The 25024-nt window shown below is 46.6% G+C and overlaps 2 protein-coding genes across 13 annotated transcripts in view; both read right to left on the bottom strand.

Annotated features, from left to right (window-relative positions):
* Positions 1-25024, bottom strand: part of LOC131278948 (FERM and PDZ domain-containing protein 2-like) — a 59673-nt gene that overhangs the window by 31254 nt on the left and 3395 nt on the right. The window contains 5 exon segments of the mRNA XM_058299580.1: positions 2269-2385; positions 2464-2570; positions 3249-3345; positions 19283-19295; positions 19429-19544. Of these exon segments, the coding sequence (XP_058155563.1) occupies positions 2269-2385; positions 2464-2570; positions 3249-3345; positions 19283-19295; positions 19429-19544 (450 nt within the window).
* Positions 16719-25024, bottom strand: part of LOC131278822 (uncharacterized) — a 146963-nt gene continuing 138657 nt past the window's right edge. For 11 of the 12 annotated variants that reach the window (XR_011649106.1, XR_011649107.1, XR_011649108.1 and 8 more), the window contains one exon: positions 16719-19544. The gene's annotated coding sequence lies outside the window, so the exon portion shown is untranslated. Of the gene's footprint in view, positions 19641-25024 lie in introns of all 12 variants that reach the window. The other variant, XR_011649104.1, reaches the window with a different exon arrangement.

Genomic DNA, 25024 nt, shown 5'->3' with positions numbered 1-25024 from the left:
TATATGGTAGAATGATAAGTGGGTGTATGGATGGATGATAGGTAGATAATAGAATGATAAATGAAAGGGTGAATGGATAGGTAGAATGATAAATGGATACATAGATGAGGGATGGATAGATAGATAATAAATATATGTACATATGGATGGATGGATGATAGAATGATAAATGGATGTATAGATGAATGACAGAGAGAGATAGGGATATTGATAGATGATAGACATATAGATGATAGATGGATGGATGGATGGGTAGATAGATGATAGAGTGCTTAGTCCATTGTAGAGCCTCAATAAATGTATTCACTGTTAATATTAGGTGCTCAATATATGTATGTGGGAAGAAGGAATAGTAGATTTCTTTAGAGTGGGACATACAAACACACAAGTAGATTTACTATATTCAAAACAGACTCATTAGCCCTGAGAGATGTGCCCACGCTCACATGTTGAATGGATTTGATTAGGAGTTATTCCAATCTAAAGGTATTCAGTAAGGAGCTGTGGGGCCACCATTGTCTAATGCTGTATTCCTGGCCGTTTCCTTCAAATGTCCTCTTGTCCTTGTCCCTAGCAATATGGTAAGCACTGGGCCTTTTCTTCCACAACCTCCCAAGAGACTGTGGGGGACTTGTGATGGGTTGAAAAGCCAACTTTGCAATTGGTGCCCTGACTAAAAGTAAGACAAGCTAGGAGACCTTTTGCAGGTGATTAAAACTCACTTTACCGTAGACCTTGGTGGCTGCTCCTGATAGGAATGTTATCAGTCTGGCCCTGACTTCCCACAAGACTGGCTGCCCCAACAGCAAAAAATGTCCTGGTGGTCCATCTGTGCCCATAGATCCAGCCAGCATCACCGTGGAAATGCCTTCCTGTGGCTACGGGAATGCAGGTCATGGCTGTGGAAGGAACTCAAACTCTGATGAAGGAAGGATGCCAACAGGTGGCTGAGGTCCCCCAGAGAAAAGACATGTAATTCCTAGCCATCGTGGGGAACCCATTGTCCAAAATTCTTCTGAAACTAGTGGCTTGAGGATCACAGACTTTGGGTACTGGTTTTTGACAACCCCCATCACAACAGGCCATCCTTGAACTACTCTGAATTGAGAAACATCAGCTGCATTCTATTTCCTGACAACAAATTGGATCATTTGGCTGCGCCTCTCGGTCCCACTTTCATGGGAAATACTGGGAGGGAGACAATATTGCGGGAAGAACAGTAATCATGTTGGGAAACCTAACAGAGACCATAAAAGGAAGGTTGGTGTTTGCAGAAGTCCCAGGGCAGGCTCAGGCCCCTGGGTGAGAGGCCACTGCTGGGACCCAGGACAGCCTCCTGACACCCTCCCATGGCTTCCAGGCCACGACAGCCAGACACCTGGGAATGCCATCAGGGGGCTGCATGTCTGTGAGAGCACAAGAGCATGCATGGTTCCTGGGGGGCAAGGCAAAATGGGGTGCCTGTGTGTGGACTCTAGACAAGGGTGGATGATGTGACATGAGGCTTTCCTGCACATAAGAGGAATTTGTGCAATGCCACATCCCTGGAGTGGGAGGGAGAAATCCATGTGCCTGAATTTGCAGGCAGCCTGCACTTAAATTCTAGAACTGTTCAACCAAATAGCAGTGGTGGTCCCAGGCAATTGGGGGTGGGGGCATTAACCTCCCCCATTATCTCCATCAATCCCTGAAAAACTGCCCCAAATAAACATAATAATATTATTATTCATTACAAACAATTGTTGCTTTCTCATTCTTATCTAAAGGATGAATAAAAGCATCTTTTTAAAAAATTCACTCTTTTGGTTGATCTATAAAATGTCTGGCTGATCTGTAACAGGGGCACCAAAAAAGAAGAGCCTGCATGCTATGTGAATTCAACTTCAGAACAGCTTCCCAGGCCTCTTTGCCCTGCCTAAGCCCCTCCTAGGAAGACATCCTGGTGCAGCCACTTCCAAAAAGGACTTCAGGTACAATAAGGATGTCCTCCCTGACATGCATGGAAAAGTGGGCAGGAAAAGAAAACAACCAATGGGTGGGCCCAGCTGTGAACTGGGTACACCATACCCTTTCAACAGAACAAGCCAAGGCAGAAGCCAAGTGTATTGATTTGTGCCCCCTGCATTGCTTCTTTGCAAGCCACTAACTACTGCAAGGACAGCAATGCAGAAGACCCCCCAGGGACACAGAGACCCAGTGCCCATGGCGATCATGTGTTCCTAGACATCGAGGTGGCCCTTCTGCCTCCCTAACCTGGCTCAGATGTACCTTTTGGCTGAGAAACCATTAATTCTAGGTTGCCCGGAGAGTTCTGGACCATTCTAACAGCTATGTTGAATGCGAAGCCCTCCAGGCCGATGTGATTCAAGGCCACTATCTGCCCTCCTGGAAGAAGAAGGCATCTCAATAAGAAAGGGCAGTTCCTTAAAGCAGCATCCCTGGCTGTGTACGAAGCAGATATACCTGGTTTCATCTTTCCAGCTCTTTCTGCTAGTTCACCAGGTATAATAGAAGAGATGAAGATTCCAGAGTTCACTGTGCTCACATCTTCTCCTTCATTCATGACAAAACTATAATCCAAGACAGTGTTTCTTGTTAAGAGGATATGTAATAATTTGGTAGCTCGGAGATGTTGGGTCATCAGCCAGTAAGTGCCATAGCTGATATTTGCACACACGTGTCTAATTCTCAAGAAGCTCTTTTTCCTCTGCCCCAACACATGGAGAAAACTAGATAAGCAACCATGAGGGCAAGCACAGCCAAAGCTAGGAAGGCGACTCACCCAGGTGTGCTCAATTCTGCTCCAGGAGCTCATCAGAAACTAGAAAGAGTTGATTTTTCAACCCAGCACCTTGTCTCAGTTTCTCATTTTTTGTGTGGTTTTAAAGATCTTCAAAGGTGGTAACAAGAGATGAGAAGATTGGTTATTCTTCTCTATCCCTAAGAAGCTAACTATACTATAGAAAGGCTGTTAAAAGGCATTAGGGGGAAAGAAAGCCTTTGCCAATCTTGCACTTAGATTCTCAAGATATGCACCCAAAGGCTTATGGAGGCTGAAAGGCAAACTTTAACCTTAAAATCTCATTGATCTTGGGGGAAACTGAAAGGGAGGAAAAGCAGAAGTGACCCCTGAAGAAGGCAAACTGGGAGAGGAAGGACAGGAAGGTAGAATAGAAAGTCAAAAGGGACAAGTGCCCGCCCTGCCCAGGTGTAAAGATGGAACCTCACCCAAGGGCGCCGGGAGCTGCTTACCAAAGCCACAGCATGGGTCATGCTTCAGTGTCATGCAAATGATTTCCTGATCCAGTTCTGCTGGAAAGCTCTTTGTCCTGTTGTTTTGTGAGCCTAGAGATGGAATCAAAGCAATACATGTGCTTTCCCCAAAATTATTTGGGACCTAATACAAAAAGAGAGAATGGTACTTGACAAAGTGAAAACAAACTCTGAGAGCAAACTGAGTTTAAATTTAGTCTCCTGACAGTGCTGGGAACAGATCATTGAACACACAGTTCTGGCTAGCCTTACTGGATCAGTGTGAGGGACTTCGGGGTCTAAGAGCAGAGGTTGGAGCAGGGTGGGCTCTCCAGGGGTGCTGGCCTGGAAAGGGTGGTTTCCTGACTTACTATAGCTTTTGTTTTCTGCATTGGACTTGGACCAACCACAGAAGGTGAGCAGAGAGGTGCCTGTCTGCCAGTGAAAATCAAATGGGGAGCTCAGGATGGACAGCAAAGCCTTCCCTCCTTCACTTCTACTAATCGGGGGTGACACCAGCCAGCAGCCAGCCAGGGCACCCTGGAGCACTTCCCCCTCAGAGGAGTCCTTGGGGAGTGGCAGGCAGGCTGAGGCAGGGAGTTGGCATGCCTGTGCTGACAGAGCACATGGAGAAATGCCCAGGGGGTTCCCTCACAGCGGAGCTTTCTGCACCTCTCCTTCCTCCAGGTGCCACGGTGGATGCTCAGAGGCAGTTCATGATTAAGAGGTGCCCGGTGGCCTGCCAGATCCAACCCACATATAAATAGTTCTTCTCCTTAAGGAGTGTCTTTGTCCTTGCCCTTCATTGGAAACTTGCCGGAGGATGTCGGAGACAGGGACGGTTGTCTACTCCACATGTTTGCTGGTGAACCCTGGTGGAGAAGAGTCCAACCCCAGCCCCTTGGATCTGCAGGAGGAGCCGCAGCCCTAAGGGATGCCACGCTTTCCTACTCATGCCCCTACCCCCTTGCCCCTCCTCCTTCAGGGGCCAGAGCACTGGGGTTCTCTCAGCCAAAGCTCTAACACATCTCAGAGCCACTTGCCAAGCCAAAGGCAGACGTTGACTGTGAGAGCACTTCCCAACTCTAAGTCGCTTTGAAAATAATTAAAAAAAAAAAAAAGAAAGATTATGGACATTATTTGGGAAGCAGCCTGAAATGGCAGTGAGGGATTTAAAGCAAGCCTCGGGAGTAAGGTTTCCTTTACCCCAAATGGATCCTGCGGCCTGGTCGGTATCAGTGCACACGTTCAGAGCTGGCGGCCCACAGAGAGGGGTGGAAGTCCTTGGCTTCTGGATTGAACAGGTGCTCTGAAGCTGTCCCCGGCCAGTGGAGGGGCTGCAGAAAGCAACCCAACAAGACAAGGAGAGGCAAGATGAGACAAGGCCAGGTAAGGCAAGGGAGGAGATGCTCTTGGCATTTCAGATGGAGGCCTGGGGAAGGCCGCCCAGGCCCCGTCCTCTGGCAGGTGAGAAGATCAGCTCCGGCTATCAGGAGTCCATTGGGAAGGACAGCTCTAGGGTCTTACTTCCCAGCTGAGCTCACCCCCAGCCCCATCCCCACCAAGGAGCCAGGCTTGTGAGGACAGCCATGTAGAACACTCCAGAAGAATCCAGCTGCCTCCTGCACAGTGTCAAGAGTCCTCCATCTATACCACAGGAAGCAGAAGAACCATTTGGTTAAGCCCTGCCCAAATTTCTGAGCCACAAAAGCATGATCAGAGTAACTAAATGGTTGTCATTTAAGCCGCTTGTTTGAGGCTAGTTTGTTACTCAGCATTAGAGACTCCAACAGTTTTGTCTCATTATTAGTGATTTCATTTGCAGCCAGTAGCAATGCATATTTGCACCTATAGAATTTAGGCCATAATTTTCCAAGAATAACTTTAAGATATCTGTGCATTGAGGGTCAACTGAATCACCCAAGCCCTATTGCCAAAACAGATGCAGAACTTTTCCTGAAGAAATGGTTCAGAGAGCCGTCTTCATTGGTCACCTGCTGCCTGTGAATCCAGACTACCTATATAACTTGTAGGGCTCTAGGCTCTTTTTTAACATTACAGATCATCATGTTATAGTGTAAAGTTGTGTTTATGAGCTCATTATTTTCTTGTATAAATTCAATAACAAGTAGTACGCTGATAGGTGAGATAGCATAGTGCAAATATTTGGGACACAGGGTCTGGAGTTCACTGCATGGGTTCAAATCCCAACCCCTCAGTTTCCTCCTCCATGCAGTGGTTAATACAACAGAAGCAGATTCACAGGGATCCTAGGGTCCAATTAGTAGGTGGTGTACAGAAGTGACTAGAACCATACCCAGCTCATGATAAGACCAAAAAGACTTAATGCAACTCATTCGTTTCTTCCTCTTCAATTGCATAGCACCACCTAGTTCTTTTTTCACCAAAAGATAGGGGTAAGGTAGTAGGGGTGATGGGATGCAGTGCTTGTTTGTGTTGAGCATAAAACAACTCCCAGCCTTCACTAAAGCTCTGCAGAGTGAGTTGACAGTTGGCTACCCCAGTGATTTATACCTTCCCTAGACATCAGACCCCCTTTAAACAATTCCTTCAGGTGCTGATCACCCCAGCATGCCAAACACATGGGCGCTTGGGGCCCAGGTGCGACGGCTTGCTCGGTCGGTAGAGGTGGGGTCTGGCTGCGGACGAGGGGTTGGTCCCACTTGGGACGAGGGGTCGGTCCGGCAGCAGACGAGGGGTCGGTCTCACAGGGGTTGCGCGGTTTGGCTGACGGGGTCGCCCAGCAAAGCCGGCGACAAAGGGATCGCCCGGAGAAGCAGGCGACGAACTGGGGACAAGGGAGGCCAGGCCCTTGTCGGGGGCTCTCAGGACTGGAGGGCGCATGGCAGAAGAACTACCGCGGAGACAAGGTAAACACGCAAGTCCAACTTTATTGAGGGAGAGGCAACAGTTTTATAGGGGCTGGGGAAGGCTGATTGGTCGAAGCCATGCCCTGTTCTGATTGGTTGCCGGAGAAAGGTCAGTGGGCAGTACTGGACGGGGGAGGGGTGGTGGTTAGGGATTGGCCGTCGCTGTTGCTGGGGGAAGGGGCAGGGTTTAGGGATTGGTGGCTGCTGTTGCTGGGGTGGAGGGCAGACTGGAGTTTCCCGCCCACGCCTGGCTGTTGCTGCTGTCGGGGGAGGGAAAAGGGCAGACTGGATTTTTCCGCCCTGCACCTGCGCAGGGAGAAAGAAGAAGAAGGGTGCCGCCCCACAGGCATTGTGTGGCGCCATCCGGGAGGAGGGGCGGCCGCGGAAGCATGGCTGCCGAGAAGGGGAGACCCGAGGGCACTCTGCGCCCATGCCGAGCTCCCTTCAGGGGTGGCGGTGAGTCCGACCAGCCACCCTATTATGGGGGCAGCGGCTTGGCCTGCCACGGCCGCTCCCCCGCCAGGCCAGCAAACCACACTTCAGCCCGAGGGGTGACCGCACCCAGGCAACAGAGGCACAAACCCACCTGCCTCTGACTCCCTCCCCACCACTGTCCAGGTTGAAGGCGTCCAGGGATGTGCAGGGCCGGCCTCCCTCGGCATCTTCGAGCCCACGTGCAAACAGCGCATTTCCTGAGCTCAAGAGTCTCTGAATCCAACTCGCAGGCATGGGCCCCCCCAGGGGGGCAGCATTCACGCTGGCCATTTGCACAGACTTGCTGAGGTCTGGATTGGGGGAGGGAAAAGCAAACAAACACACATGGGGGAGGTCTGCTTCTGCTGTGCGGGGACAGCGACAGCCCACTCACGCCCCACTCCGCTCCCCCTTCCCTTCCCACTAGCTCATGGGACTCTTCTGATTGGCCCCGAGAATGCCCGTCCTCCTAACTAGCACGTGCCAGTACAGAGATCTCAGGGAGAGAAGGCAGAGGCACATGGCCGTCCTCCCCAGGAGCTGTGGGACTGGACGCGCGGGGCTACCCGAAGCCCTCATGGGAGTGAGGATCCCTCAGCTCCCCGCGGACGCCTGCATGGAAATGAACTGCGGCCACCCCTTCTGCTCCTCGCCTTTACAAAACCATCCTTGCAAACACTTCTCTGGGTGACAAATGAGGTTTCAAACCACTTGGGCTCCTGAGATGAGGCTCTGTCCTCTGGGACATAATCCTTGATAGCTACACGGCTCAGTGGGCCCATTGGTTGCCCTGGCAATGACATTTAAGCTGGGATTCCCATTTTTTCAAATACAAATACCTGCGAGATGTGTCAGGTCTCCCAGCTTGGACACGTTTGCCCTTTGTCCCTCCATGCCTAAAGGTTAACCAATGACCCCGGTGAATTCCTCAACTCAGTACGATAGATGCAGGGGACTCTTGCGATTCACTCTTCACATGATTAACATGAAGGAGAAATTGGGATTTGATTGATAGAACCCTTAAAATAACCAGACTTCACACCAAGCCAAGTTTGTTCTTCTAAAAAGAAAAACGATGATTATGGTTCGACCATCTGCTCCCTGCTGAGACAGAGCAGGAAGGAATGTTTGAGCACAAGGCGCTTAGGTAGCTCCAGTTTTCAGAGTGTGCAAGTGTGTGTGTGAGCATGTGTGTATATACATGAACATGTGTGTGAATGCGTGTGCGTGGTGCACGTGTGAGAATGTATGCACACATGTGTGCACATATATGCATGTGTATATGCATATACTTTTGTGTGTACGTGTACACATGGATGTGTGTGCAGTTGTGTGCATCAAACACACTGCAGCATCTACACTGCAAGGACTTCTGTGGGCATTAACCCCTCACACAGAAACGTCTCTTCCCTCCAGTGGTGTCCAGTTGGTTGCCAGGGCTTGCCCACTGAAAACTCTAGCCTTTAAAAAGCACTTCTGGAAAGGAGATTTGGCTCAACAGATAGGGCATCCACCTACCACATGGGAGGTGCAGGGTTCAAACCCAGGGCCTCCTGACCTGTGTGATGAGCTGGCCCATGCACAATGCTGATGCGCACAAGGAGTGCCCTGCCATGCATATGTAGGGGAGCCCCATGCACAAGGAGTGCACCCCGTAAGGAGAACCACCCAGCACAAAAAAAGCACAGCCTGCCCAGTTGTGGTGCTTCACACATGGACAGCTGATGGGGCAAGATGATGCAACAAAATGAGACACAGATTCCAGGTGCCGCTGACACAAACGGACACAGAAGAACACAAAGCAAATGGCCACAGAGAGCAGACAACTGGTGGGGGGGGGGGCGGGCGTGGAAGGGGACAGAAATAAATTTTTAAAAAGTATTTAAAAATAAATAGATAAATAAAAAGCACTTCTTGTGAGCTTTCTGCATGCACAAGGTCTTAGGGGATTGTGACTCAGGTAGGGTGGGTAAGCAGCAAGGCACAGAAGCGCAAGTCTGGGCGGTTATCTGCTTTGATTCATTTAATCCTCATGTGACCCCTCCATAGCTAGGGAATAATCTGCCCATTTTACAGATGTGCAAACATGAGGCTAACAGCACGTGAATAGCTCACTCAAGGATCCAAGGCTGGTGTGCTAGTTTGAGGCTTTTTTTGGTCCCCAGAAAATTATGTTCTTAAAGCTCATCCATTCCTGGGGCGTGCGCCTATGGTGGGGGGAACTTCTTTTGATTAGGTTGCCTCAGTACAGCATGACCCAGGGTGGGTCTTAATCCTCTTCCTGGAGTCCTTTATGAACAGGATGAAGAGAGAGAAACACGAGGAATTAGCCACAGGAACAGAGAGAGAAAGCCACGAGCATGAGGAGCTGGAGCAACGAAGCTGGAAGGGAAGGGAGAGCTCAGCAGACGCCACCATGTGCCTGGCCACGTGGCAGAGGAGCCCAGGAGCAGCTGGTCTTTAGGAAGAGAGCATCGCCCGATGGGGCCTTTTTGTAGGTGTTTTCACAGCCTCAGAACTGTCAGCTAATAAATCCCCCAAACAGCTAGTGAGTGGTGATCCAGGAGTCACGCCCAGGCCTGCTGACTCCACAGAGGAGCTGAGGACACGAAGACCATGCCAGTAGCACAATGGGTCAGTTGGAGGCAAGTGCAGGTGGCCTGGGCCCAGAGGGACAGAAGGATGGGACCTGAAGCTCAGACGTGGGGGACAGTGATAGCCGCAGGGCCACTGTGGGGTGCTCTGGGCAGAGATGATGGTGCCGGGGCTCAGCTCGGAGATTTGGCTGGATGGGGTGAGGCTTTGCCTAGAGGTTGGGGGTACAAGAAGAAGGGGCTGTCCCTAGGGGAGGGGCATTCCCTGAGGTCATGGAGGAGGGAGAGGGAGGCTCTGTCCCCAACCAGGAGAGCAATCAGGAGACTGAGGCAGAAGCCCGGGGGTCAGATGGAGACTGGGGCGGGGGAGGACATGAGTGTGCTGGGGTCCTGCCTTCAACGTCACCTCCTCTGCCCCAAGCAGGGCTCTGTAAGAGCTGAGGGGCGAGGGGTGGGCCAGGGGCTGCTGGTGCTGTCAGGCCTCCGGTGGGCATCGGTTGGGTGGGCAGTCAGAGCAGGCTCAGCTGGCAGGTACGAGAGCGGAGAAACAAGTAAAGGAGAGCTTGAGAATCCCTTCAGGAGTGGAAAGATGGGTCATCAAGGACACCCCAAAGCTGCCACCCAGCCGAAGGGAGTGGGCATTATCTGTTCACAGACCATGGGGGACTTGTGGCTGAGACATGGCACCCCGGAAGCAGCCCCCGAGTGTCTAGCTCAGCCTGGACTGCGAGGACCAAAGTCCAGGTGAGTCCCAGCTTTTCAAGGTGTGGGAGTCACAGGGGCTGAGGGGATGGGAGGCAGAGACCCCGGGCAGCCCCCTGAGCCCACAGCGTGCTGCAGCCACTCGACTCACAGGAGGGGCTTAAGGGACGCCCCCCCAAAAGGACCGAGAAAGACCGACAGGACCTGCTCTGCCCAGGGACAGAACCTGCCTAATTTATTCCAGAAATTACACCCTTGTCAAAGCTCGGTGGTTTTTCTCTCTCCCCAGGAATCCAAACAGAGCTATAAAGTAATATGCTTGTTGAGACAACTCACAGAAGAATGGCTAAGAAACCATTTAGAAAATGTTCAACTACTCAACCATCAGAGATGCAAAATAAAGCCACAGTAGCAAACCGTTTTCACCCATCAAATGAACAAAGATAAACATGGTAATATCTTTTCCAGCAAGGATGCAAGGAAGCAGGCTCGAGGATACTAGGCATGGGAATGGCACTCAGGAAATTAGGGCTCTTGAAAATTTCCATGCTCTTGTACCTGATAATGGCACTTCTGAGCTCGAGCTTAAAGAAACAATATAAGGCATAGAAAAACCTCTTTTCCAAGGAAGTGTATCTCAGTACACTGACAATATTGCAAAACCAAAAGTAAATGAAATATCTAAAAACAAGGAATGGTTAAGCACATGTTGAATTCCCACACAAATCATTCATTCATTCATTCATTCATTCATTCATTCATTCCCATTTGACACACGCCTGCTCCCTGCTGGGCTGTAAAGGCAGCAGGAGGTGGCCCTGTCTTCAAGGGACTCCCGGTCTGCTGTGGACTGAAGTTAGATGTATCGACCCATGCAAACGGCAGGCTACCGCAGGTCTACCCAAACAAGGGAGTGGTTGGCTCCGGCTGGCAAGGGAGTGTAGGACAGTCAATCAGGGAGGGCTTCCAGCGGGAGGCTGCCCTTGAACTTGGTCTTGAGGTGTCGGGCTGCTCTTGGAGGTCTGAGCCTGGAAGAAGGCAGGACCCATGCTGCAGGCAGAGGCACCTCTGAGCACCAAGGCGCAGAACCTGAGATGTCCACGTGGGGTCAGCAGCCTGCAGGCCGGCTGTGGTGCAGACAGAGAGCAGAGAGAGGGGTCAGGGGAAGACGTAAGTCAGGGCTGGGGCCGGACGGCGAGTCTTCCAGAGGCGTGGGCTGGTCTCTGCAGACAACCGAGAGCCACCGACAGACATTCAGCAGGGGAACGACACTACCGGACTGGTCTTTTCCAAGGCCACTCTGAAGACTGGGGCAAGGATGGACTGCAGGGGCCATGCCCACTAGGGAAGACCTGGGGAGGTGGGCTGGGAGGAGAGGGCGCAGGTCCAGACCCTCCCCATTTCCTACAGGGTGGTGGGGGGTCCCATTCGAACAAGGCCATCCTGGTGGAGGGAGGTGGTTGGAGCAGGTTGTGTGGCCACACTGAGCCTGAGGACAGCATGGGGCCACGAGACGGAGGTGACCAGTGCTCGGCTGGATGCGATCATTGAAAGTGGTGCCTACAGAGAGTTTCTAATATGAAGAAATCTTTTAAAACCCAGGAAAAATGGTCTAAAATAGTCCTTTGTGATGCAAATGTTAGATTCCTGAAGTCTCATGGTGGTAAAATCTGCTGCTTGGGAAAACAGTATATTATGAGCAAAATAGGCTTAGAAGGACTAATTGCCCAAGTGAGCCTGTGAAATCTTTATAAATATTTTACACTCCCTGAAATCAGGCTGTAAAAGCAATATTCATGGTCTTTTACCCATGGCACCTCGGCAGGGGCAGGTAAGTCAGGTATAATTAATTTACATTCATCATCCCCAACTCCCTAGAAACATCTTGGCACTGCCACCCTGTGGTTTCAATGAAATGCTCATGGATTTATCTGGTTCTGTGCAAATAGTCTGCCACCTAAGATCCTTTTTTCATTTTGTTTTCTGAGTTAGGTTCTGCAGCCAAATGCTCAGACCATGGGACCCAGTGGTAGAGCTCCCATGGGAGCTGGCACACCCGAGCAAGATCTCCGTGAGCCGGAACGGAGCCGCTGCTCCTGCTCTCACTGAGCACGGCCCGCAGACACCAACCTTGCAGCATGACACGCACCGTCCCCCTGGATGGAACCCTACATTATGGGAAGGGCAGAGCTGCTCAAATGAGGAAACTGAGGCTCAGAGAGGGGAAATGAGTCTCCCCGAGTGACGCGGCTCCTCAGCACCTCTGCATGAGTCTATTGGATTCTCGCATGCTCACGCGCATCCAAATTACCTGGGTTTCTTTTAAAAGTGCAGGTGTTGGTTCAGTAGGTCTGGCACAGGCCTGAGAATCTGCATTCGAAGCAAGCTCCCAGTGATGCACATTCTGCAGGCCAGGGGAGCCCACAGCGACTATCAAGGGTGTCACCCGATGTGTTATATCATTCTCTTTTGTAACAGAAGAAGCCAAGCTTAGAGATGATGAGCTAAATGTGAGAACGCCGGCACGCAAAGCCTGGCTCCCTGGCCTGAATGTCCACCCTGGCAAGTGAAGAAGGGTTATATTGCAGGGGTGAAGGGAACAGGCAGTGCAATCAGAGAGGCACAGGTTCAAACCTCAGCCAGCGGGCACATTACTGGACTTCTCCGAGCTTCAGTCTGCTCATCCTTTAAGGGCCGGTACCTACCTCACCAGGCTGCTTGATAATTAAATGAGATAATTCATGCAAAGTACTTAGCACAACACCTGGGAAAAGGAGCAATCACAGTAGTAAACTGTTTCAAAGCACTTCTGAAGTGCTTAATAAATATGGACTACTTGCAGGGGTGGCACGATCATGTTTAAAGGACTCATCGCCTTCCTAGTTATACCAGTGATGCACACTCCTTGCAGAAAGTTTGATAAATACTGACCCATACAAAGGAGGGGAAGTGATTATGCCTGCATGCCCAGCTCACAAAGGCAACACAAAAAACCATTTGTAGGCAGTTCATTTCTGTCTTCTTTGTTTCTTAATTTCTAACCCATTAATATTAACCAAATTGATATCACAAGTCAATGGTACCTGTAAGGTCTAATACAGTGGCCACCTGTGCCCATTTAAATTTTACCATCATTTAATTAAAATGAAATAAAATTTAAAGTTCATTATCTCAATTGCACTAGCCATCTTCAAGTGTACAACAGTCTGAGATATGGGACATCACAGCTAAAGAACATTTCACCACTGCAGAAAGTTTCATCAGATACCGTCCCATGAGTCACCTTTCCTCACTTAACATTATGTCATGTACACTTTCACACGTCATCCTTCTCTGAAAACTGATTTCAATGTCTAAATTATGTATATGTGCTAAGATTTATTTAACTAGTCTTATAGTTTGGGACACTCGGTTTGCTCCCAAATGTCCACTGTTACAAATAATGCTCTATGGAACCTCCATAAGCATGAACTTTTGTGACCTGCAGATAAGTAACAACCCAGGTAAAATGACAGGGCCACAAGGACCTGGACATTTTTAAGGCTTTTGATATCTATTCCTAAGTGCTCTGGAAAGACTGTATCAACTGGCTCTCCCAGTGAGTGTCGTTGTTTATTTTAGCCCTTAGCCACCTGAGGGGGAACAAAACAAGAAAATCACATTTCATTTTAATCATGTTTCTTTCATTGTTAGGGAGATTTAAATCTTTTTAAGAGGTTTCCAGGTCAAGTGTATCTATAAAAATTGTTGTATGAAAAGCACACTTGCCGAAGCCCAGAGGAGCCTGCAGCATTTACTCACGGGCTACAGGCGGGGAGGCTGTCGGGAGCCCATCTGCATGGTAAACCCCTGCTGGGTAGAGCGGAGGTCCAGGAAGTGTTTACAGGTTCCAGCCGTAGCGGTGACATCATGTGCTTCTTCCCAGTGACACTACTCATGATGGACAACTTTTTTCGCTGGGTGACACAAAGATTTCCATGCATTGGCCATCCCTGAGCCCCAGGATCATGACTGTACAGTGTGAGACAAAGTACTAGACCCCTCAGCTCAACAGCAATGTAGGGGACCAAGAGGTTGGCAGCAGCTGGCATCTGCCTATGCCCAGCATTTTTTCTTAAATTAAAGGAAACCCTTCTTGGCACTTTGCCCATCATTCATCAATCAAATATTTGTTTATCGAGCAATGTACTGAGTGGAGTATTAGGAGAAAAGGTATAAAATGAGCCAGGTACACGTTTGGCCCTCTATTCCCCCTTGTAAGGTGTGAGCACAGCCTAGAAGGTATAGTTCCAAAAAGCGGTTAAATATACCTGTTGTTTTCATTACACAAATCCCAAGACGTTGAAGGCAAGACCTCAGCTAACAGTGGTTGACATATTCTACCACGTCTTGCTATTATGTGCCTGGCTCTACTCTACAGGCTTCATGGGAATGCAGTGCTCTGGCCTCAAAGAAAGAGGACGCTTCTATGACTAGCCTTGCCTACAGACCAGGAACAGACCAAGGCCCACAGGACACAGGGCAGCTGGGACTGAGGTCACATCGCTGGGAAACGCTTCTCACATTTCCTTCAAAGCCCACACACCAAGTGAGACTCTTTGTATAGCTCAGTGGGATGAGCTGCAGAGGACTGAGGGTTATCGATATGGAGGCTCAGAGGGAAAAATCCATTATTGTTTGTGATATACCATTCTAATAAGAAAAATGAAATGCCAGGTATTCATGGTGGCGATTGACTCACATCCTCCACCAAAGACATTCACATCTTGAACCATGTCCATGTGGCACGAGCCCATTTGTCAATAGCACCTTTTGAAGATGTTGTTCCTGGTTAGGGTAAAGACAAATTGAACCAGGGTGGGTCTTAACCCACATGACTGGCAGTCTTAGAAAGAAGGAAATTTGGATGCAGCCATGTGAAAGCCAGAAGTCTGAGGAAGCCACAGGAAGAAACCAGGGATGTTGCCATGTGACGGAGGACCGCCAGCACCAGAGAGCCACAGACTGCAGGAGAAGGCATGGCCTCGCCTGGTGGCCTTCCTGCCTCAAAACCATGAGATGATCAGTACCTGTGTCAGCCAACCCATGGTGTGCTATTTGTCATAGCAGCTAAGGCCGACTAAGACAAGTAGAGCTATTAGGTACAAATTCGTATGTAACTTCCAAATAAAATCTCTTCAGGTAGTTCAGTAAGAATCTCAAGCTTCCTCCAATGAAGCTGTCTTTATAAAGACAGATTTGGGGCTTAAAATGATCCCCTGCCACTCTTGGTCCACCTTTTTAAAGCTGATCTTCACAGCCACCATTTAAAAACAAAAACAAAAAAAACACTGAAACTCTGCTTACATAAGTTAGATGGTAAACAAATGGATGTAGATGACTATTAGTTCCCTTTCCTCTGAAAAACTTTTATTTTCCACTAACCACATTTTAGATAAGTTGATCATTCTTCCAACTTCCTTTCCTTTATTTATTAAATCTTATTTTATTTTTATTTTTAAATAATGACATATTTTCTCAAGCATTCATAAATGCTACTCAATTGACCAGAGTAACTCTTAGTATTCAAATTATAAGTGCCTAAACCCCACTAGTCAATCATTGTAGCCACATTTTTCCAAAGCTGAAGATTTTCTGGAAATCCATAAATTTTGTCAATAAGCATTAATATTCATTCATAGTGCCTTGAAAAGTTTATATTAAGGTCATTCAGATGTCAAAAATGTCTGATAAGTAAACTGTTTTTTGAAGCTAATAACTCTTCTTTAAGAAATCTGAATTATTCAGACACACACAAATCATGTTTCTTTATGTTCAGAAACTCTTGACAAAACTCTCCTTTCAGACAGTAAATGCTCAAAGGTAAGAAACTGCACAGAATGATATTCTGATATTTTTTGACGTGAAGCCGAAAACAGACTTGGCTGCGGTGCTTCAATTTTATTTCTATTTTTCACCATGTGGATAACATCTTTTGATGGGAAATTCATATCTGCAGCCAAACTTTGACACAGAAGAGCTTCTCTGTGAGGAAAATGGCATGTAAGTTGAGGTGGGGATACTTTTACTTTGGATTCCAGCACTTTGTATGGCATGTGGCCACTTCAGCAACAGTTAATTTCTTGCTAACCATCTCAGAAATACACCTGGCACTTTTTGGACCCACTCCCCTGATGTCATGACACGAAGGTGGAGGCCAGAGGCCACATGAAATTGGCCTTGTCCTACAGTGACCAGCACAGAAAGGGTGTGAGGGATGGAGGAGAACAAGCCTCAACATGTGCAGAACCGGAAGCTGGACTGCAGAACTTTTTCAGTCACTGCAAATGAATACTCTTAATTCTGTTCTCAAAAACAGAACCCCATCAAAATGGAACTTCTGTCCTGTCAGGAATATATCCCATATATTTTCAACACCCCACACAAGACTTTTCTTCTTTGGATGGGATTCACTGAAATTGAGTTTATTAGAGTTTCCTGTTTGTAGCACAGAGCCCTGCTGCAAATCCATCTCTGTACGAATGTGCATGTTTTATCCATCCTAACTATCAATAATAAAAAGGGATTCCAACAAGCCAAGCTAGAAGAATCACTATGTTATTTTTATTATCCCTAGTGAAAATATTGTTTAAAAAATGTTATCCTATGACAGGTAATCAAAGAGAATGTCATCAAAAATTGGAAAGAAAAAAATTATTCCTGGGTTTTGGGGAGTAATTAAGATATTATTTTCTGGCTTTTATGATATTTGCTTTTAAGAAGTTGTGTTATAGACCAGCGATATTGACCAGACTCAGACTTTGAATAAAAGTTCCAATTGAGAGCTTTATTAGCTGTACGGCGACTGCCTCGTCCTCCGCAAAGGAGAGAGCAGCCCCGAGTTTCAGGGAAGAGGTATTTTCATAGCCTTTTAGGAGGGGGAGGGGGTTTACTAGTAAGTGAGCGAGCAAGCAGGCACAGAAGCGGAACACTGCGGTTAGCTGAAGGTAGCGTATCTATTTTTTTTCCTTTAAGAAAAGCCCCTTCTTGTGAGCAGCCCCATGTTATTTATTGACACTCTCCTTGGAGGCTGCCTTAAGTTATTTATTGACACTCTCCTTGGAGGCCGCTCTAAGTTATTTACACTCTTTTTAGGTGCAGCCCTAAGTTGTTTACACTCTTTTTTATGAGCAGTCCTAAGTGATTTATTTATCTGAAGGCACTTGCAATTCCTATTTCCTAATGTAGTCCTATTCCTATTTTCCCAATGTGGCCTTACCCTTACAGTTGTACGTTGTTGTGATTTTATTTTCTCATTCTAAGTAAATATTCACTTGCGCACCATGTTTTATGTTTGTAACTTTGTATATTTTTTCTTAAAAAGGGACCACAAAGCCTGTACCTGCCCCCACCTTCTGCTTTTCACTTCAGAGGTTTTAATTCCTCCTAATGACTAAGAACAATGACCACCAGGGGCTAAAATTCTATGTTGAAAATGGTTTTGATTGAATAACCTTGTCATCTGACCTGCTGCTAGTGTGGCTCCGGGTTGAATTCTTTGAACCTGGCAGCTTCCTCTATTCCCTTTGGAATTTGGCTGCAGGCTGCTCAGACCAGCCTCTGTAATTATTGGAAACATTCTGGCTTTTGTTATAAACTATTAAACTGAATACCGGCTTCCTGAGCTCATTATCAGATTTCTCAGCATTCCCCGTTCTCTGTTTATAGAAGCTTCTGGAATTCATGTCACATTCCATGTAAGATGTGTGTTTGCGGCAAGGGGCAGAGTCATTAATTCATATGATGATGTTCCCATAAAAATAAGGGGAGCAGATATGGCTCAAGCCGTTGAGCACCTGCTTCCCACACAGGAGGTCCTGGGTTCTGTTCCTGGTGCCTCCTAAAAACAAACAAGCAAACAGATGAAAATACCAACTCAGGGGAGCTGATGTGGCTCGGTGGTTGAGCACCAGCTTCCCCCATACGAGGTCTCAGATTCAATCCCCAGCCCCTGGTACCTCGAAAATAAGAAAAAGAAGAAGATCATGCCAAGGAAGAAAATGGCCTTCAGGGCACAGAAATCCTACCTGGTGACAAGGTAGTTTTAAGCCATCTTTGTTTTGTGAATCTGATGACTGCCCAGCTATAATTAAGAAACTGTCCCTGATAGTGGGGAAAACAATTTAAATATAAAATACTTACATAAGGGAACTGTAGAACTTTATGACTTTGCAAAATACCAGTTTTTCAAAATTACTTTCTTAGGTTATTGCATTTCTAAGAATATATTAAAATAAATGAGATTGGAAATTTTGAACAATTAAATATGCTGTCAATAAAACAGAACAATGAAATAGTATTGAATCAATTCAGTAATTAAAATTCTTCAAATATTCTTTTAATTGAATTAAAATAATTCCAATAAATAAAACTCCAAAAAAAATAACAAAATATAAATATCGTTTATATTTCAAGATGGTTAAAGTATAAGAAAAAATAAGTTCCCTGATAATATAAAGGCCACTTGAATGTTCTGACTTAATGAAATTATATTAAATTATTATGTATTTTAGATATAAACATTTTTTTCCTAAAGGCAAAAAAACATTTATTCTGAAACTACTTACTATTCCCTTCCTGGGTATGGGAAAGGAAAATTTAAAAGGAAAATGTTTCAAAACCACGAGACTCCACTCCATGTAGACAAGTGTGACCGTTATTTCCATGGGTCAGCTTGGCTAGGGGATGGTGTCTAGTTGTTGTGTCAAGCACGCACTGGCCTGATGGGTACTGTGAGGGCATTTATCAGATGAATTTGCATCTATAATGAGTTGATTGCATCTACAAGGGACTGCATCTACCATCAACAAAGGAGATTGCCTTCAGCAATGTGGGGACTCTCTTCATCCAGCCAGTTGGAGGTCTTAAAAGCTAGGGATGAGGATTTCAGAAATCAGAAAGAGGAACGTCAGCCTCTACTTCAGTCAGCCAGCTTCCCCTGGGGAGTTCAACTTCACCTTGGTCAGAGTTTCCTGTGTGCGGCCACCCTACAGAGCTGAGCCAATGCCTATAATACATCCCTTTATATATATCTGCTCAATTCTGCTTCTCTGGAGAACCTCATAAAAGCACCCTCTCCTCTCCCATCTCCCTCATTCTCCCATGCTCTGAACACTGATGTATTCCCCAGATTGAGAAAACTTTACCCAGAGGGAAAGAGTATCCCCTTAGGTGGGTGTGGGTGGGAGGGTGGGAGAATTAGAGAAGAAACAGCCTCCTGGGAACCTCTCCAACCCCCCTGCTGGACTTCTGAACCTCCCACCGGGCATCAGAATGTCGGTTCAGGGACAGGCTATCTGCACGCCGTGCATCTGGTAAGGGAAAGCTCACGTTCCCATTCTGCCTTGAAGGGGCAAGGGCTCAAAGGCAAGCGAGAAGCTTGCGTCCTTATCACCCGAGCCGCCCTCACGTGGGTGGAAGCCATCCCAATCTCACCACTGAAACTGCAAGGTTGCGATTCTGCTGGCATTTCTCACTTGGTAGACGATGATCCGCTTGGCACAGATCCCCAAGGCCATCTCCCGTCCCAGCCGCATCTTCTCTGGGAAAACTTGATGGACCAGCATGCCGTAGTCTGGTGCTGCTGAGCGAACTGCAGCAAGACAAGGCCAAGATTTGGCAGAGGCAGGCACACAGGTTTAAAACGATGGGTTTCAAACTACTCCAAGAAAACACGTGCTTAGGTGTTCTGGGAGAAAACAGCAAGAAAAACAAAACAAGAGTAGGTTTGCCAGATAGGTTTAGGAAACACTGAGCTAAACAAATTTTCTTGCTACAGAATCTCTCCATGCATCTGACAGGGAATGTGCAGGGTGAATCTCCAAGTGCATTTTCCTATTTCCTACATTTTTAACCCAAGGAGTCTCTTTTTTCAAGAGTGTCTACTAAGGGCACCAGGCAAATGGTTATTATGGAAATGGTACAATAGAAAAACAGTATTCTGAGCAAGGTTTTAGAATTCAGACTCTTCTCAGCCATGGCAAGGTAATGGAGTCCTTTTTCCCACTTGTGTCAACTTAAGTCCACAGCAGTATTTTCTGCTTCCCTCCCCACACACAAACACATTACAGATGGAGAAACTGAGGCACAGGCCTAGAAAGTGATGTCCCAGATCATGAGCATGGCTGTTAGAGCAAGATGAGCCATAAGCACTCTGCAGAGAAAGTGACCAGTCCCCTTTGCCCCAAGATCTGTCCTCAATTTACCAAGTTAGAAGACTCTATTTTGTCAGGGTCTCCAGGGTCGTTCGGTGCTGGGGACTGCATCAGACCAACCGAATTCTTAAAAGAGATAAGAGTATAAACCTGATGCAAATGGCTTTTGTTTGAATGGTAGCCGAGGCTCTAGTGGGGGCTCCCCCATCTTCATATCCACCTGGAAGGCAAAATGGGGTTCTTATGGCTAAGAGACTTAAAATGGAGTCTGATCAGATATCATAAACCGCCAAGGTCTGCAAAACTATGAGCAGTGATGTTTCTGAGAACAACTGGACACCGGGAACCAACCGCACGGTGAAGAAATCAGTAACTGTGGACCTTAAAGGACATTCAGAAAGCCCCCAAACATCCACCGATCCTAATTCTTTACAAACAGCTTACATAATCTTCTTTTTCTTGAAAACTCCTTTCTTGAAAACCCCAAGGTGGGACACAGCTTGGGGTGCTCCCTGAATCTGTGCTCCCTGAATTGCAATTCTAAGACCCCCAATAAACTCTTTTGTTGCCTTGCAGCTCGGTCTGTAATTTCTCGGCCAACAGGTGACTGAGGACGGCCCCCTGCAAGGGTTATTTCATATAAGTGGAGTCATACAATATTGTCCTTTTCTGTCTGACATTTCACCCAACATATGTCTTCAAGTTTCATCCATGTTGCAGCATATATCAGAATTGCATTCATTTTTATGGCTGAATAATATTCCATTGTGTGTACAAATTTTTTTACCCATTCATCTGCTGAAGGACACTTGGGTTGCTTCTACTTTTTGGCTATTGTGAATAATGCTGCTATGAATATTGGTGCTCACATGTCTATTTGAGTCCTTGCTTTCAATTCTTTAGGGTCTATATTTAAGAGAGGAATTGTCAGTTCATATAGTAATTCTAGGTGTAATCTTTAAAAGAACCACCAAACTGCTAAATTGTTTTCCACAGCATTTCGTATGACCACCAGCAATGCACAAGAGATCCAGTTCCTCCATATCCTCATCAACCCTTACTACTGCCCATCTCTCTGATTAGTCATTCTTGTAGAGGTGCAGCAGTATCTCATTGTGGTTTTGATCTGCATTTCCCTCATAACTAATGACGGTGAGCATCTTTTTATGTGCTTATTAATCATGTGTATATCTTCTTTGGAGAAATGCCTATTCCTTTGCCCATTTTTTATTGGGCTGTTTTTTTTGTTGTTGTTGAGTTATAAGAGTTCTTTATATATTCTGGATATTAAATCTTTATTAGTCACATGATTCATAAATATTTTGTCCCATTCTGTGGGTAGGCTTTTCATTCTCTTGATCTTGTCTTTTGATGTACGAAAGTTTTAAATTTTAACAGAATCCAATTTCGCTTTTTTCCTTTTGTTGCTCATGTTTTCAGTAATGTATTTAAGAAACCACTGCCTAATCCAAGGTCTTGAAGATTTGCTACTATGTTTTCTTCTGAGAGTTTTATAGTTTTAGCTCTTAAAATTAGGTCTTTGATCCCCTCTGAGTTAACTTTCCTATTTGGTGTAAGGTAAGGGCTCTGCTTCATTCTCTTGCATGTAGATATTCAGTTTTCTCTATACCATTTGTTGAAGTCATTACACTTTTTAATGGTTTAGTATTAATTTATTTTTTAATTATAAAGAAGTATGACATTTTTCAGTATTCAGAGTCCCAAAATCCTTAAGCTTGCTAAGCATTTTGTATGTGGTATTTAATCTTCATGACAATCCTAAGAGATAGGGGAGCTATCTCTTTTCAGATGAGAAAATGAGGGACAGAAGGGTTAAGTACCCACAAAAGGTCACACAGCTTTTAAGTGGTGGACTGGAAATGTGTGTCCCTTTGTGCCTGAGTCTTCTCTTTTAACTACTGAAACGCAGGATATCCAGAACATTTGGAGAGATAGGCAAACATAAGTAATGTCACCAAGGACATGCTCAATCTGAGAAAGCAAAATAGCATTGTCTGTGCCTGCACACCCTCTCGATTAAGGAATTTTCTGAGACGTCACTTCTTGTCCATCATGTGCTGCTATTGCTGGTGTACTTCTCAGAGACGCTGCATCTCCCCGTACTTCAGGGCATCTCACTACCATGCCCACTTCTCCCTACAGCTGGCAGCCAAGTTGGCACTGGAACCAGGCTCTCCTGGCTCCCAGCCTATATAGAACCTTGTACTGGAAACCATAGGGAACAAAATGGACTATTTCCAGATTGTCATCAAGAGTCACAAGAAGTCCTACCCTTTGACCCTATAATTCCACCTGGAGAATCTCCCCTAAGAAACTAGACTGAAAAATCTCAGCACCACCGTTCATAGGCTGTTCAACACAGGGTTGTTGACCACAGCTGAGGCTTTTGGGAGTGGGGGGGAGACTGGCTCTTGAGGGGAGAGTGATTTCCTCAAGCCTCTCCTGCCTTAAAAAGGCTTACCAGGTGACCCTTACAGAGGAGCTTACAGAGCATGGAGGGTCACCCGGGGAAGGCACAGTTGTGATGCTAAGTGTAGCACAGGGCTGGGGGAAGCAGGCTCCAACCAGTGTGATGCCAGTAGTGTAAAAACAAAACTCACCAACGGAAAAAATGTTTGTAACATTCCACAACCCCTGATTCTGTAGACAAAGGGTTCTGCGGTTGAAAAAGCCTGGAAAACAATGAGTTAACCTTCAACAGAGTATTCTGGGGTTTTGATATGCTAATGTCGTTGACAATCTTGGAGTTGGGATTATGTCACCCAAACTGGACTTCTGCCAAATCTACTTCTGGTGTGAAATAATGAACTAGCAGAGTCAATCGTCAGTGAACCCAGGGCCACAACAGGCGTCTGTTTCAAGAAAATGCCATCCGAGAACGGCTTCTTTTTCTCTTTAATGAGAAAACAGAGCCGTGAGGAGATACACTTGAATAACCCAGTGACTGTTCATGGAGTAACGGGGTCCTGGGAGGAGCCAGCGTCCTCACAGTACTGGCAGCCGGGGGAGGAGAGGAGACCATCCAGAAATGATGCCAGTGCAAGGTGCCTTTGCAAGGCCCCCACACAATTTAGAAAGGCCCGTAGCCTTGGACCCAGAAAGTCCACTCGTGGGATTCGGTGCCTAAGGAATGAAGCAGGCAAGCACTGGCTAAAGATTTAGGTACCAAACACCAACTAGCAAAGCTTTTGGAAAAAGACCTTGACCAAAAGGAGGAACTATTAACTACAAATGAGTTTTTATGGCTGAGAGGTTTCAAAATGAGTCCGGAGGTCACTCCAGAGGTTACACTTTTGCACGTCTCAGCAGGATCTCATTGACAGCCACAGTGAACAGTGCCTCAAACGGCACAGATTCTGAGGGCTCTAGAGATGCAGACACTAGAGGCAGGGCAGACAAGCCTCATGGAAGCAGAGTGGGCATCACCACCCCAAATCCTCAAGACTGAGGAACAAACAAACAGGGGGAATGCAGCTATGGACTAAAATAGACTTACTATTACTCTAGTAGTGGAAGACCTTAGAACATTCATGTGAAGTCAGTGGCCACCTGAGGTTCTGAGGGGAGGGAGAGGGAAGAACAGGGGTAATGTGGGCATTTGGGGGACATTGGAATTGTCCTGCATTATATTGCAATGGCAGTTACAGGCCATTATACATTTCATCAAAACCTATAAAATTGTGCAAAATGTAAAGCATAAACCATATTATAAGCGATAGACCATGGTTAGTAGCAGTGCTTCAATATGTGGTCATCAATTGTAACAAAGGTACCACACTAATGAAGGAAAGGGTGGGAGGGGGAGGGGTTGTAGTATATGGAAATTCCGTATTTTTTTTTTTAATTTCTCTCCTCTTCCCCCCCCCAGCCCCCCATTGTCTGTTCTCTGTGTCTATTCATTGCATGCTCTTCTTTGTCCACTTCTGTTGTTGTCAGCGGCATGGGAATCTGTTTCTTTTTGTTGCATCATCTTGCTGTGTCAGCTTGTGTGCAGGGCCATTCCTGGGCAGGCTGCACTTTCTTTCACACTGGGTAGCTCTCCTTATGGGGTGCACTCCTTGTGCGTGGGGCTCCCCTACGCAGGGGGCACCCCTGAGTGGCACTGCACTCCTTGCGCACGTCAGCACAGTGCATGGGTCAGCTGCACATGGGTCAAAGAGGCCCGGGGTTTGAACCGCAGACCTCCCATGTGGTAGACGGATGCCCTACCCATTGGGCCAAGTCTCCTTCCCTCCTTATATTTTTGATGTAACATTTATGTAATCTAAAGCTTCTTTTAAAAAAAAAATTTTTTTTTAAAGATTTAGATAGAAAACTGTTAATCTCGGTATTGTCTAAGTCTATCCCAGACTGGAAATAATTTTGTATGTCAAATAATAGAGCCTTGAAGGGAAAAATTAGAGGACACTGTGTGCTGATTTGAAATAAGTTTTCAAAAATATTCATGATGTGCGAATATAAGAATACGCAAAAATGTGAACATAAAATAAGCCCAATTTAAATACACTTGCATATTCACATGGGATTGCACAGGACACGGCAAGCAGGACTAATATACTGGAAGGCAGTTGTGCTGTCTTCAGGTGGAGGGATTATCTTGCTGTATTTCCTTTTCTAACCAAGGAGAAGAAGAGGACTCTGTTGAGCCCACATGCCCCCAAGCGAGAAGGATGGCAGTGGGCTCTGGGGTGCGGATGGCAGAGCTCCCCTCATTTGTCTCTCTGTGCACCTTGGGCAGAAAGAGCAGGCCTCACTCCAAGCAGCCTACACAGGGGAATAAAGACCGCCTGCAAATTAAGTCAGATCCACTCAGTATCTCCCATGAGAGACTGAAACAAATAAGACAGGTTTCCTGCATCTTTGCTGATGAGATGGTGGCTTCCCTTCTATGCATTTT

Source organism: Dasypus novemcinctus, chromosome 6 (assembly GCF_030445035.2).
Source record: "Dasypus novemcinctus isolate mDasNov1 chromosome 6, mDasNov1.1.hap2, whole genome shotgun sequence".
Classification (NCBI taxonomy): Eukaryota; Metazoa; Chordata; class Mammalia; order Cingulata; family Dasypodidae; genus Dasypus; species Dasypus novemcinctus.
This window is presented reverse-complemented; position numbering and strand designations above follow the sequence as displayed.